We start from the raw sequence: 14,597 nt of genomic DNA on the forward strand, positions 1-14,597 counted from the left end.
GGAGATGTTTACATTATATTACATCCCTGTATACTGTTTGAAATCCAACCCACACCTCCCCACACACACACACACACACACACCAGCACGGAGTGGTGGTTAAACAAGTCATACCACATAGCACAAGCTGAACCCACAGAAAAGACTTTCTCCTTCTAAAACTCCTTGACCAAAATACCTGGCTGTATCTACAAGGCTGATTTCTTGAGTAGGGCAGCATTGGGCATGCCAGTGCTTCTTGGGAGGCATGTTAATATACAGAATCACTAAAAGCACTACAAATAGCAAAACAAGAAATTCAGGATTAAAGAATGACAAGCAGCTTATCAGCAGAACAGTAGTCAGCACTATTTTCTAGACAATTTTGAAAGAAGTATTTTGCTTAAAGTCTTTTTTTGCCTCCCAAATATATCAGAGGTGATAAAAGCCTGGTATTTGGATAAATATTTGGAATAAGATCCCCAACTTTTATACTAAGTTTCTCATTTAATAAGCGGGATCTGTGATCTTAACTCTAATTGTCCAAAATCCCCAAACCCCCATGACTTGCCCCCAAAGACAAACTCCTTTATCCCCAATTCACATGTGAATAATCACGAGAGATAAGTTAAAAATGCTTCCTTTATTATATAAAGCCAATACAGCTACTTCTAACTTCAACTGTTTGTGCACCTATATTCAAAATGTTATGCCTGTGATGTTAAAGACAATCACTTCCAAGTGTCTTCAGGTGGTGGCTTTCCTGTGAGTGTCGTCATGTGTCATGCCTCCCCATTTCACCTAGTTGACACTGCTCTAAGAAATTAAGACATTCTTTCAGGCCCCAGAGTAAACAATGTTTTTCCACACCTTATGTACCAGAAGCAACAAAATTCTGAAAGAGACACGGATATTCCAGGTGTCCCAGCTTATCAGTATACTGCTTCATCATTTTCATGAACAAAAGTGTTACAATGGAGCCCTAATTTGCATTATAATTAGTTGTTACAAGGTACTGCACATTCTCCTGAGCACACACCATGGTTCTCAAGATGCTAGGTCACTCTCAGAACAGTTTCTCATCTAGTAAGTGGAGAGTTCACCCCAGGTGCATGGAGTTGGTTCCTGTATTCCAGCTATGTGCTTGAAAGAGTGCTTTTGCAAGATCAGTGCTGATTATTAAGTGTACATGATTCTGAGACAGTCTCCATTATACATCTGGTAGAATTAAAAGACTTCTTGATTTAATCTTATTAGAGTTAGTATATTAGTGTTATTACATGTTGTGAGAATTATTTTCCATTCAATTTAGCTCAAGAGAGAATAAAGAATTGGGGCCAAAATTATAACCAGATTACAACCAATTCTTTAAGCTAAAGAAAGTAATTGCCGAGGTTAACATTCTCTTCATATGACCTTGTACTGTTTTGTGAACTGCATTATTAAAATTCATGAGCTTAGCAAAAATCTTTACAAGCCAACTCATCAAAACAGGCATTTGGCCAATAAGAATTTAATTTCATACCAATAAAATTTAGATTTTAGATTTATTTAGGGCTGTCTGCACATGTTTATAGAATATTTAGTTCACTCTAACAGATGACAAAACAGCTTCCCCTCAGTGAGACCCTGGCCTAGACATATTTGCTTTACTTATATAGCAAGAGGGTAACATTAAACATGGAAGCTTTTGATTTGTGGCACTGAATAATGATCTACACAGGGCATCCTTCAAAAGCTACAATTAAGGATCCACCTAGCTTTTCAGCAATACAAGCCCGATTGAGGTCTTCTGGCCCATTTGCTTGACATTCATGCTTTATGCCTAGAAGGGAAAAACAATAATTCTATTTAGAATTATGGCAGTAGTTTACTTATTTCTCTAAAATATCAAGCTGCTTTAAAGGACCAGTTCTAATATGGATAGGAAAGCTGTAGTATACACAATGAAATACTACACAGTAAGAGAATAAATAATCTGTAACTACATGCATCAAAATCAATGACTAAAAAAGATGTTGACTGAAAGAAGCCAGATATGAAAGTGTAAATTCTGGATGATTCCATTTGTATAACACAAAATCAGCCAAAGCTATTTTATGCTGTTAGAAGCCAGGGTACTGGTTATCCTGTAAAGGAGTAAAAGGAAGTGGTGTGACTGGAAGGGGCATGAGTGAGACTTCTAGGGTACTGGTCATTAAATCAAGAAAACCATTATGTTCAGCAGGTGAAAATTCATTGAGTCCTACAATTATTTATTTTACTTATTCATTCATTCATTCATAAGCCCCACCTCTTCTACCCCCGACCTACGGATGTTGCTGTCTCCCCTTAAAAACTGGATCTCTGAAGGCAGGGTGTCGTCTCCCACATGCTTGTTGCGCAAACCCAGGGCCTGGCGCACCCAGGACCTGGCACAGCTGGGGTATGGGCCGTGGCTCTGCTGGGGCTCGAACCCAGGACCTTCTGCAGGTAAAGCAGACATGCTAACCACTACTCTATGGAACCACCCCTACAATAATTTATGATGTCTGCTTTTCTATAGATATGATGTACTTCAAGAAAAAATTAAAAAGTCCAGTAATATTTTTTCTTGATTTTTAAACTATAAGTAAAAACATGAATTTGATGTTTTGATTGCAGCCAATTTAGTCAACTATATTGAAGAGGAATAATATTTACAAATATCTCTTTTGTTCTACAAACAACTCTCCAGTGGTATTATACATTTAAGAAAGCTATGAGAACACCATGTAAAATGTGTTACTGATTGCCTTCTCAGAAAAATTATATCACCACACAAGCAGAATGAGCTCAATTATGGAATTATATATAGTAGCTCCTCTGTAAATAGCTACCTGTTAAATAGGTTTACATTGTTTCTGATTTTCCATAATTTTAAGACCATTTCTTAAGCTAAAAGCATAACAGGTCAGCTTTTGGACCACTTAGGACTAACGAGAAAGCCAGCGATGGTTTCACTAGAAAAAAAAGGCAACAAGGTAGCTGTCTAATATAACTAGATCAAGTGCACTTAGTAATTCCCTTTATTGAAAGACATTGCAGAATAAGGATGAAGAAGCCACCCCGAATCTTTTTGATTGTGTTGTGGAAGTGTTGAAGCTAAGGAGTCATATTAAAACAGTTAACCACCGATGAACACACTTCTAGGGGATGGCACAGCATCAACCCAAACACATGTAGAACCCTGACAAGGCCTGAACTATGCAGCAGGATGTTTCAGGAAAGGAAGCAATTTTATTTTCCTAAGTAAACAATCTAGGGCAGACCTCTTCAACTATAAGAATGTAAAAATCAGTCACAGTTAAACGAATACATTGGGCCAAACCCTTTTGACTTTGGCTGGCCCAGCTATTTGGAGCTAGCCCTGGCAGGAAGGAGGTAGGGCAATCTCTGAGACTCAGCTCACACAATCTAGACAATCTCCCCATTCTATAGCTCAGAGAATCAAGACCCAAAGACATTAAGCGTTTCCGGTCAAGGTCAGACAGCAGTTAAGATGATAAGCTGAGCCCTCAGTGCAGGCCTTTGACTTGACCCATGCTCTTTCTAGCAAACCAACATTTCCTCCTGGCTGGAAACAGTATGGTCAGGTCATCTCATCAGGATCGCCATCACCCAGTGGGCAAGTCAAACATAACAGGCCAACTTAAGGAGTGAAGGCACTTTCCTTTGGACACAGATGAGTCAATTACCTAAAATCATACCATTCCAAAGTAAAGCTAGAGATAAAAGTATCCTTCCCCATTTATGCACATTTCCTTTTTCAATTTTGTCAACTACATTCAAAGGCAAAAGAAAATTTATCATTTAGTATAACTGTTAAGCCAATTAGCCTCCACCTGCTAGGTGAGAAACTTGGCAGCATCTTAAACTGGTTTAAAACCAGCCTGAATGAATGCTACACACACAATGTGAAGAGAATAAGGTTATTAATACGGGCCATGTGATCAGCACAAGGCAGGACACACTGAAAACTGGGTTTAACCTGTTTTTTTCCTCAACAGGCAGTGCTTCCCTTCTTTGTGGCCAAGGCTCTCCCCACAAAAATAAGGAGCTTCTAAGAAAAGATGTAACCCCCATTTCAGGGGCTCACCAGACTAAATATTTAGAAGTAAATCTAGACCATACCTTGAAATTTCTTTTTGATTGCATCCTTGGAGCTCGCATAGATCATTTTACTTTTCAGAGGTGCTAGCTCTGGTGCCCTGGATAAGGAGAAGCCAAAAATGAAAACACAAAAAAACTGGTTTGGAGAAAGTACAATTTACATCATGTTAAACATCTGCATCAGTGATGGGGGAGGGTCCTCAGAAACACCTACAAGTTTTTGTAATAATACAATTTTTCTATGTCCCCACCCCTTGGAAAGTAACTTATGAATGGGCAAACAGAATGGCTCAGGCTGACCAAGTGGAAAAAAATTAGAGAACCACTGAATAAAAATCAGATTAATGGGGCTAGAATAAAAGAACCAAACACTGGAAAATTCACTGTATTACCCCTTTTCTTTAAAATAATTTTTTTAAAAAATGTTATCAATAAAGACTTGAGTTCAGGCTAATAATAACCATCTTTAAAGATGGTTTAAAAAAAAACATTTTATGGTTGGAAAAAAGTTTCTAACTGCAGAAAAATACAAAGAATAATCTGTAAATCAATATCTGCCACCCTGAATTAATGCTAACAATTTTAGCATTTTTGCTTCAGACTGTTTTCTTTAAAAAAATCACAAATAAAGTAAAAAGTTCTCCTCTTACTCCTCCCCACTCCATCTGTCTATTCTAATAGCAAATTCTGACCACATGAGTACTTGTTTTCCATCTTGCTCTAACATAATAAAACATGTCAGAAGGGTTTTTTTTTAAGCTTAATGACAATTCAGCGATAATTATGTCTTAATTGTCAATATTACTATTGGCTGTATTTAACAAAATTTTTAGTGCTGCTCCCTTCTTGGATGAATACTGGAAGCACAGCATAAGCTTCACCACTTTCTTCACCAGCAATATTGAAAAATAACTAAGTATTAATAATGAACAGAAAAACCCTATCCTATTCAAACTGCTTATCTATAAATGCCTCATTTCCTACTAAACCAACCAAACCTCAGGCCCACCTCTGCTCCACACTACCAAGATACCAAAGGGTAACTGGAGTGTACATATTTTTAAGCATCTTACGATTCCATTCACTACCATTTTTCCAGGATGTTCCACAGTCATTAACACCATGGGCTGGCATGGACCTCACCTTGTCTACTCCCACAGAGGGTAGAGATTCTATTCTTGGCAACCAGGAAAAGGGCAGTCTCTAAGTCTCTTAGATGCTTATTCTTCCCAACTCTAAGGTCCAAGGAGGGAGGCAAAGCTATAACAATACCTCAGGTCTGGCAGATGCTAGAGCTGCAAAGTTAAGTGGCTACTTTTCTTATGCAAAATAGGTCACTAACAGGAAAAAGCTTACTTAAGCTGCTCTGATTTTACTCTAACCAGATTTTTAAAACGCTATTAGAACCGCTCCCTGGGCCCTAAACAGAGCCTGTTACAGAAAACTCCAGAAGGTTTTCTCTTTCTTTAAAAAAGCAATAGTAGAAAGTAAAACACTGCACTAACATAAAATTTCCTTTTCTTTATTTTTCAAATGTTTTTAAATAAGGATTATCATTTTCTAGTAGGGAAAAAAAATAAAACCAGGAGAAAATAGTGCAAATGAAGGAAATATTCACCAATTTAAAAGCCAAAACCTTTATTTAGCTGCCACATCAGCCACTCAGCTATAAATTCTCAAGGGGTAGGGACTTTTACTTGTTTTATTCACAGCTGTTTTCCCCCGCTCTAACACAATACCTGGCATGTAGTAGAAATAAATTTAATGAATGTACCTTTTCAAATCAGGGAATCAGTGGAAAAGAGAGAGGGGAGGAGGGAGAGAGAGAGAGAGGGGAGAGGAGGAGGGAGAGAGGGGAGAGAGAGAGAGAGGAGAGAAGAGGAAGAGGAGGAGAGAGAGAGGAGAGAGAGAGAGAGAGGAGAGAGAGAGAGAGAGAGAGAGAGAGAGAGAGGAGAGAGAGAGAGGAGAGAGAGAGGAGGGGAGAGGGGAGAGGGAGAGGAGGGGAGAAAGAGACAGACAGACAGACAGACTGAGAGAGACTGAGACTGCCTGCCTGCCAGGCTTATAGTAAGCTGCCCTAATGCATGCACTGAGATCTCATATTTATATTTCTCACATCATCTTGGTTTAGTCAAGTGCAATAAAGGCTTTCTGAAATGGAACTGAGGTATGATCTAGAGTTACATTCCTTTAAACCAGAATTCTTTTGACTTTCTAACGCCATATCCCAAGCTATTGGTGGCACACAGCTAAGAGCTAAGCCCTGCTTTGCCTTATTGCCTTGGCTCAGGCCAAAGTATCAAGACCCTTACTCCCTCCAAATCAGAGGCTGTTACTACTCCCCCCTCCCCTTGGAAGCTAGAAATATTCTCTGTAAGAATTCCATATCAAGGAATGTAGTATAATACAATTAAATGATAGATATAGGTGTGACTTTTAACTCAAGCTTAATCTCAAATATTAACTTACTTGAAAAGATCAGACTAATTTAAACAGCCTTTCAAGAAAAAGGTCATGTAAATCACTTTGTAACACTTTCACTATTTAGAGCAATGCTGTCTAATAGAGCTTTGTGTAATGATGGAAATGTCCTGTAGCTGTGCTACCTAATAACGCGATCACTAGTCACACGTGGCTGAGCATTTGAAATGTGGCAATTCAACTAAGAAAATAAATTTTAAGTTTAATTTTAATTTTTTTATTTAAAAAGCCACAGTGGCTAATGGCTACCCTAATGGACAGTGTGAACATTAGAGCAAATTACAGCTGGAGGCAATGACAGTACCAACTTCAAAAGCAGCAAACTACAGAGGCACAAATAAAGCATCAGTGTTTAAAAAAGTGGGAGGCTGGTTACTGGCATTGCATGTTAGAGGATTTTGGTGAGATACACTTTTTCAGTATTCTATAAGAATTTTTAGAGAAATTTTAGCTTATAAGGAGTGAGTTCAGAGGATGCACAGTAATCTATTTACCTGTCCCTTCTACTACCAAAAAAAAATCAACAACTGAAAGTCATCTTCTTTCAAGTAAACAAAGAGTAGTTAAAATTTAGTTTTGGTCCCAAGAACATCAATCTAGCTAAGACCTTATCTTATGAAACTTTGTGTATAAAAATTAAATGACAATGACAGCAAGTAGCTCGACTGAAAATTAGTTTGGCCCCAGGAACTGGTTATCCAAGTGCTAAACCAACAAGATTAACTCCGAGTTTACAGAGGCTCAATATTTCTATTGATGCTTACCACAAAAAAAACATCAACTCCTCTTTTCTAGATTCCTTGGTTTCAAAGCTTGCATCATACAAAGCATAGCGACAATCTTTCTCAGGAAGCATTCCCACAAAATGCTTGAAAGGGTCGGTTATAGTTACACCAACATCTCCAACCAAGATCTCTTTGCCTTCTTCTACAATGATGCACTTTTTGTCTGCACTGAGACAAAAAATGACGGCCTTCTTTCTTTTCTTGATTTCTTCTGGTGTGGAACACTTCCGAACTTTCATGTCATAAAAAATGCGACATACTTCATCAGCAACTTGCACTCCTGAGGCCTGTAATGATAAAATCAGAAAGAGGCTTATAATTTTTATCATGCCAAATATAAAACACTATGTAACTTCTGGTTACAGACTGACATACACTTAAAATTTTTAAGGTATACTTTATCATCCAATTGGGAAACTGGAAAATCTGAGCTGCAATCAGTCATTGAAATGTTTTACAAGACTACATATAAAATCTATTCATCACTATTATGTGGGAGTACAGGAAGAGCCAACTAGCAGCCTTTCCTACCTTAAAAGCTAAAAAATGGTACTTCCTGGATGCTGGGTTATTTTCTTCCTATAGAGGTTGCCTGGAGCCCTGACGGGGGTGGAGTCATCTCCCCAGTCTGGGTATTAATAACACCCCAAATTATTTTCATAATGCATAACAGATGGTCAGAGTTGCTGGGTTGGAAAGATTCCATTCCTATGGTGTATCTTTCGCTAACAAAAAAAGAATTAAAAGGTCTTTGTTCTACTCATATTTCAAAATTGTGATCAATATTCAGTAACATTAGTCACATGCCTTTAAAATTCCACTTACAAAATCTCCAGGTTTTAAATTAATATTACAATAAATGTAAGACTGCTAAGAGACTAGATCTTAATTGCTCCCACCCTAAAAAAGAAATAATTATGTGATAGAGATGTTAGCTACTACAATGATGGTAATCATATTGCAAAATATAAATGCAACAAATCAACACCTTGTGTACCTTAAACTTATACAATGTTTTATGTGTCAATTATATCTCGATTTAAAAAAAGAATACAAAAATGTTTACTACTGTCACAAAGAGGATAGCTTAATTTGCGGATTATACTGACCATAAAAATAAACCTTTACCATGTTATATTTGCTACTCTGAGATGAGGAAGCAGTTACACAAGATCCTTTCTTTCTTTCTTCTGTCTTTCTTTTCTTTTTTTCTCTTTCTCTCTCTTTCAGTTATACAAGATCTTGATAGCAAAAGCTCTAAAACCAGTTTTTGACCTTTTCATCTTCTTTATGGAATGTGCTTACATTAACTTTACTATATCCGAAATTTTTGTATGCTTCATTAACTACTTTAGTTTGCATGTTAGCTTTTCTAAAGCCAAGAATTTAACTTAATAGAACTGAAAAACTAAGCAATGCAAAAATATTAGTGATACCCAAAATTAATGTCAAGTAATTTAATTAAGAAATAAAAAAAACGTAAGATGAAAAGATGACCCATATACTGGGATAAAATATTTGCAAATCATCTATCTAATAAGGAACTTGTATCTGGAACACATAAAGAACCCTTGTAACTCAACAATAAAAAAGACAACCCAATTTAAAAATGCGTAAAGGATTTGAACAGATATAGACATTTCTTCAAAGAAAATATAAAAATAGTCAATAAGCACTTGGGGAAAATGCTCACATCATTGGTCATTTAAGGCACTGCATCTCAAAACCACAACGTGAACCTACTTTCACACCCACTTAGGATAGCTGTGACAAAAAAGACAACAGCAACAAATGTTGGCGAGGCTGTTGAGAAACTGGAACCCTAATACACTGCTGTTAGAATTAAGTGTTGTTGCTGCTTCAGGAAACAACAGTCTGGCAAGTCCTCAAAAAGTTAAACATGCTGTTAACAACTAGCAATGCGACTCTCCTAGGTAATATACACAAGAGAAATGAAAACATATGTCCATATAAAAACTTATACACGAATGTTTGTAAGCAGCATTATTCTGATGTAAGCAGCATTATTCTAATATTCTGAATAGCCAAAATTAGAAAGAACCCAAATGTCTATCAACTGATGAATGAATGAATGAAATGTGTTATATCCATACAATGGACTATTAAGCTATAAAAAAAATGAGGTACTGATACATGCTACAACACAGATAAACTTGAAAAACTATGCTAAGAGAAAGAAGCCAGACATAAAAGGCCACATTTCATGATTCTATTTCTATGAAATGTTCAAAATAGGCAAATCCACAGACAGGAAGAAGGTTAGTGATTTCCAGGGGCAAAGGGGTATGAGGTTTCTTTTTGGAGTGATGTTTTAGAATTTGACAGTAGTAATGGATGCACAATCCATAAATATACTGAAAACTAGTGAATTGTACTTTATGGTATGAATTGTATCTCAATAAAGCTGTTACTTAAAAATGTACGTAAGAATTCTGGGGGTTAAAATACACTAAGATCCCAGCATTTATTTAACATTAAGGTAACTAGGACATTTAATCATTTTTATTAAAGGAGCTCCAATACATTTCAATCCTATCTAATCTAATCCACATCTAATCATAATCCACTTCAATCCCATCTAATCTAATCCACATTTTCCTTTAAATGAACATTTCACTCTAACAAAGTGGTAGATACAGAAAAATAAGATGAAAATAGCCTCAAAAACTATACAATCTTATTACTTTTCTACTTTTAAAAAGCACTTTTCTTAACCCTTCTTTTACTGCTTTAGGAGTAGTATTGTTCTGATCTTCACAGTTCATCTATGTTCATCAATTCAAGAATCTTTATTTTGCTTTTTTGAACAGAGATGAAATGTTGAAAGTAACAAAATAGTGAATAACTAGAAACAGACCCCAATTCCTCTAACTTCCAAGTCCATAAATTGATTTGTAAGTCAAACTTGCCGGACCCACCCATCAATGTTTGAATGTATCTGTCATTATCTAAGTGAAATATCTCAAAAACTTTAAACTGACTTGGAAATCAATCAAATTAATCATGTATCAGTAATTGAAAACGGAAGGGATATGTGTATTTTGCAATTATAATGCAACTAATTTCAGCCAAATCTAGTTGTAATTTACAGGCACCTTAGGTGCCTCAGTAAGGAGGAGTTTGGGCTTCTTCCATAAGAAATGAGGTCTGTGGAGTTCTCTGATGGAGAGACACTTCTGTTTGAGGAAATTGACAATGGACTGTGGAGAAGAAACTGGCAAAGACTATGGAAACAGGAAGGCCACTTCTGAGGCAATTACAAATATCCAGCAGAAAAAGCTCTGAAGTACAGCAGTGGAGTTGCAAACAAAAAACAAATCCAAGGACGTTTCAAAGTAGAACCAATGTAGCTGTGTGAAACATAAAAGAACTGGCATCAAAGACGACCCAGGATTCTCCAGACTGGTGACTAGAAAGACTGGTGTGTATAAACAGAAGCGGGTGATGAGTACAGTTTGACATGTTGATTTTGAAAAGTGTCATCTAGCTCCATCTTCTGACAAGATGACCTTGGCAGACATACTTCAAGATAGAAGAGGGCTGCCCAATTCTGCTGGACTCTACAAGATAGAGATAAATCTTTACTGTGATAAGCCACTGAGATTTGGGTTTAATTTGTTACCGCAGTTGTTCAAATACAAGAGACTGCCCATGCCCACTGCTGATCCCCTTCGCTCTTCCCAATTCATTGTCTACATTGCAGCCAGAGCTCTGAAACACAAATCAGATCTCCATTCTTAAAACACTTTGATGGTTTTCCATTGATCTGAGGATAAAAAGAGGGTAATAATTCTTTAGCATGCATTATCTGGCCCTATCCACCTCTCCAGTCATATCTTATACCTCACATGCTCTGCAGACTCACCACCCAGGCCTGTATTTGCCTTCCTCCTTCTCACCTCAGGGCCTTTGCACACACTGTACACTCTGCCAGGATAAGCACTTCCCAACCCTTTACTGCTCAATTCACTCTTCAAATCTCAGATCAATTCTTACTTTGCAAATAAGTTTCTGGGTCAAAACTACTATTTCATGCTCCCATGAAATCATGTCTCTCTACTCCACAGTCCTTAACCAAAGTTTCAATGTTCTCTAAGGTTATTTAATGACTGACTCTCCAAATAGGCTGTAAGTTTCTTAAGACTGTACATTCCTTAAGATAGACCTGTTCACTACTGTGTTCCTCTGAGGAAATCAAAGATGAATTACACTCCCAAGGAAGTTTATTTGATAAATGGAGAAGATAAATACAGCATATACAAATCTTCATTACTAGGTAAAAATTTATTAATTCTCGAGAAACTCCAATGAAAAGGAGTTTAAAGCAGGTGGAGATTAAGTTAGGCAGGAGGGAGACACAAGAAGGGTTTCAGATGTAAACTGACTTAAAGCATTCCAAGATAAGACGACTAAAAGGATGAAAAGATAGTTCCTGACAAAAAACCTGGCACATACAACGTAACAGGAGGATAAGGCAGGAGGTAATTGAGATGTGGACTGGGTTCAGGTGGAAGACACCATGAGTGGCAGGCTGAGCAGTTTGGAGACACTGGATTTTTTATTTTAAGAAGATGACCAGTTAAAAGGCTTATTCAGTAAGCAAGGCAAGAGGTGACCAAGGCCTTCACTAGGGTAGTGGGAGCAGTACAAGGAAGAAGGCTGGCACTGACAGTGCGTAGGTACAAACACTTGTGCTTGACAACCACTGGTTGGGAGAGGGAAGGAGTCAGAAAAAAATGTTCAGTCTAGTGATCAAGAGGCTGATTAACACCTCCAAATGTTCATTTTCTCACATCTTTCCATTGTGGTGGCTTTAGAGTCATTGATGTTAGAGAAGTATGGTTCTCTATGACTAGAAACATTAAAATAATAAATTTTGCCCATGAAAATAAAAAAAATCCACCAGGTAAAGTGTATATTAGATTCGACTGTAATGAATAAATATGCTTAAATTTGTTATACCTTGATTTACTTAGTATACCCTTGAAACAGCACTGATATAGAAGATTAAACAACTGGTCCCTAGATTCTTGACAATGATTTTTATAAAGTAAAACTAAAACAGTGAGGGCAGACTGAGAAAGCACAGAGTGCTGCTCCTACAGGCTAACCCAACACTGTCACAGGGCTCCTCCCTTCCTGACATCTAAACTAGCACCAGCAGAGCTCCTCTCAATAAGCTGGTAGCTCTTTGCCTTTGATTCTACATGAACTGGAAAGCTGGAGTAAAGATTAGTGAGGTGGAGAAAAGATAAAATAACCCTTAAGAAACTACAGTTTATAGTTTATTAACATCTTGGAAGCCAAAAGAAGATAACTTGAAATTAAAGCACCAGAATTATGAAAGCAAGCAATTCATCCATGCTTCTCCACTAACTAGATGTTAGGCATGTCATTAACATCTCCAAAGTAAACTACTTCCTTTAACTAATGTATTTAGGGTAGAGCACAGGACCAGTTATGAAACTTTAAAGTGCACAGGAATCACCTGGGGATGTTGTTAAAATGCAGATTTTGCAGATTCTGATTCAGGATATCTGGAGTCTAAGATTTTGCACTTCCAATAATCTCCAGGTAAAGATCACTAAAATGTGTTCTAAAATTTCATGAAAAATAATAAAATCTTAGCTCAATGCTAATTTACTTCTTTGCCTACAGGTTTAACTATTATGATGAAGCAGTAGTAATAACAGTATTTTACAAAAACAGGCCCAAAGTCAAAGTATTTTTTGTATCTCAGATTGCTGGATGAAGCCTATGAGTCCTTTCTCAAAATGATGTCACAAATAAAATATATAGCATTAAAAAAGAAGCCCGTTATATTGAAACACAGTTCATCTGTGATAATGATTAAGAATTCCTGTGAAAGTAGTAATTTCAGTGGATGTTATAACAAAGAGACATTATGGTGAATCTTAAAACAAAAACAGCTATGATAGCAATATACAGAATCATTTTACTTTACACTGTGCTTTTACCTAATAGAAGAGGTCCTCACCCATCAGTCTCATTTTTCAGCATTTCTCTAAAATGTTAGATTACTAAGATATCAACTACTGAAGTGGTTGAGAAATCTAAAGTTTGTTTTAAAAGCAAAATCAAATTCAGTTTTGATTTTAATTTTTTAAAAATAATTCATATTCAACTACAAAGTTTAAACAAAAAGACCATTAAAGGATACTCTGAACATAGCACCAAAATTTGCTGCACAGCTAGGAAGGAAAATTTTGAGAGTAAAAATAGATTGCTATTACAAGAGCTTTGTGATTACCTTAAAAAGATATGTTATCCACAACTTCAGTTTCTCTGTGTTCTGTACCAGTGACCACTGGAGAATAACAGTTGCTCTTAGAACTCCTCCCCAATGTCAAAATAGCTGCTGTTAAATGATTACTTCACTGTATTTTATCTTACTTCACTACCAGTTTTTAACTTGTTCATGAAGCATAATGGATCTCAAACCTGTCTGAGTCTCCTCTGGCAGAACTTTTGTAAAACAATGATTCAGAGATTAAATGAATACATCTGAGGCACTGCCTTTATACCCAAGATTCATTCAGTGTACTCTTCTTTAAAAAAAGTTACTTTTCACAGAAAGTGAAGTAAATGCTATAGAGAATATGTAACACTGGGTATTTTAAAGTTGTGAATGACAGAACACAGTTAAAACATCCATTTTCTCAATTCTAGCATAAAGGTTGTGATCTCTGAAAGGAACACCAAGTTTTTCTGATTCAGTTTCTGTAAACACCTGAACCATTTCAAACACTATGTAATAATAACTTACAGCAGTCCATCTTAAATCAAAAGATCAGCAAAGTGGTCTCTTTTCATGCTACTAACTCAAGTAGGACACCTGACTTTGGTTCCATATTAATGCCATCTATAATTTACTCAATTCTCAGTGGAGAAAACAAGAATGAAAGCTATTTTCCCACCTCAGAAAATTAATTTAAACAAAATTACGTTTCTAAACTAAGAATGTCTAAAATATCTGACAGTACAACATTGCATGGCAGAAAAATACAATTTCAAATTTACAGACACCTGGCAGAAAACAGACATTAGTTCCATTCCCAACATTCCAACTCACGCAGCATAACTAAAGAGTTATAATCGAAGGAGTTGGGGAGTTTAAAAATGGGTTCACAATTCTCCTTTATTTACACCATAACTTGCAAAAGGACCAAAAGAAACAAA

General features: G+C 36.6%; 1 protein-coding gene across 1 annotated transcript in view; it reads right to left on the bottom strand.

Annotated features, from left to right (window-relative positions):
* Positions 1-603: 603 nt before the first annotated feature.
* The window catches only part of DSTN (destrin, actin depolymerizing factor), a 32,099-nt gene continuing 18,105 nt past the window's right edge, over positions 604-14,597 (bottom strand). The window contains exons 2-4 of the mRNA XM_039874440.1: positions 7,356-7,663; positions 4,132-4,208; positions 604-1,804 (exon numbers count right to left, since the gene is read on the bottom strand). Of these exons, the coding sequence (XP_039730374.1) occupies positions 1,695-1,804; positions 4,132-4,208; positions 7,356-7,663 (495 nt within the window). The 3' untranslated portion in view covers positions 604-1,694. The remainder of the gene's footprint in view (positions 1,805-4,131; positions 4,209-7,355; positions 7,664-14,597) is intronic.

Source organism: Pteropus medius, unplaced genomic scaffold, assembly GCF_902729225.1.
Source record: "Pteropus medius unplaced genomic scaffold, Ma_sr-lr_union100, whole genome shotgun sequence".
NCBI lineage: Eukaryota > Metazoa > Chordata > Mammalia > Chiroptera > Pteropodidae > Pteropus > Pteropus medius.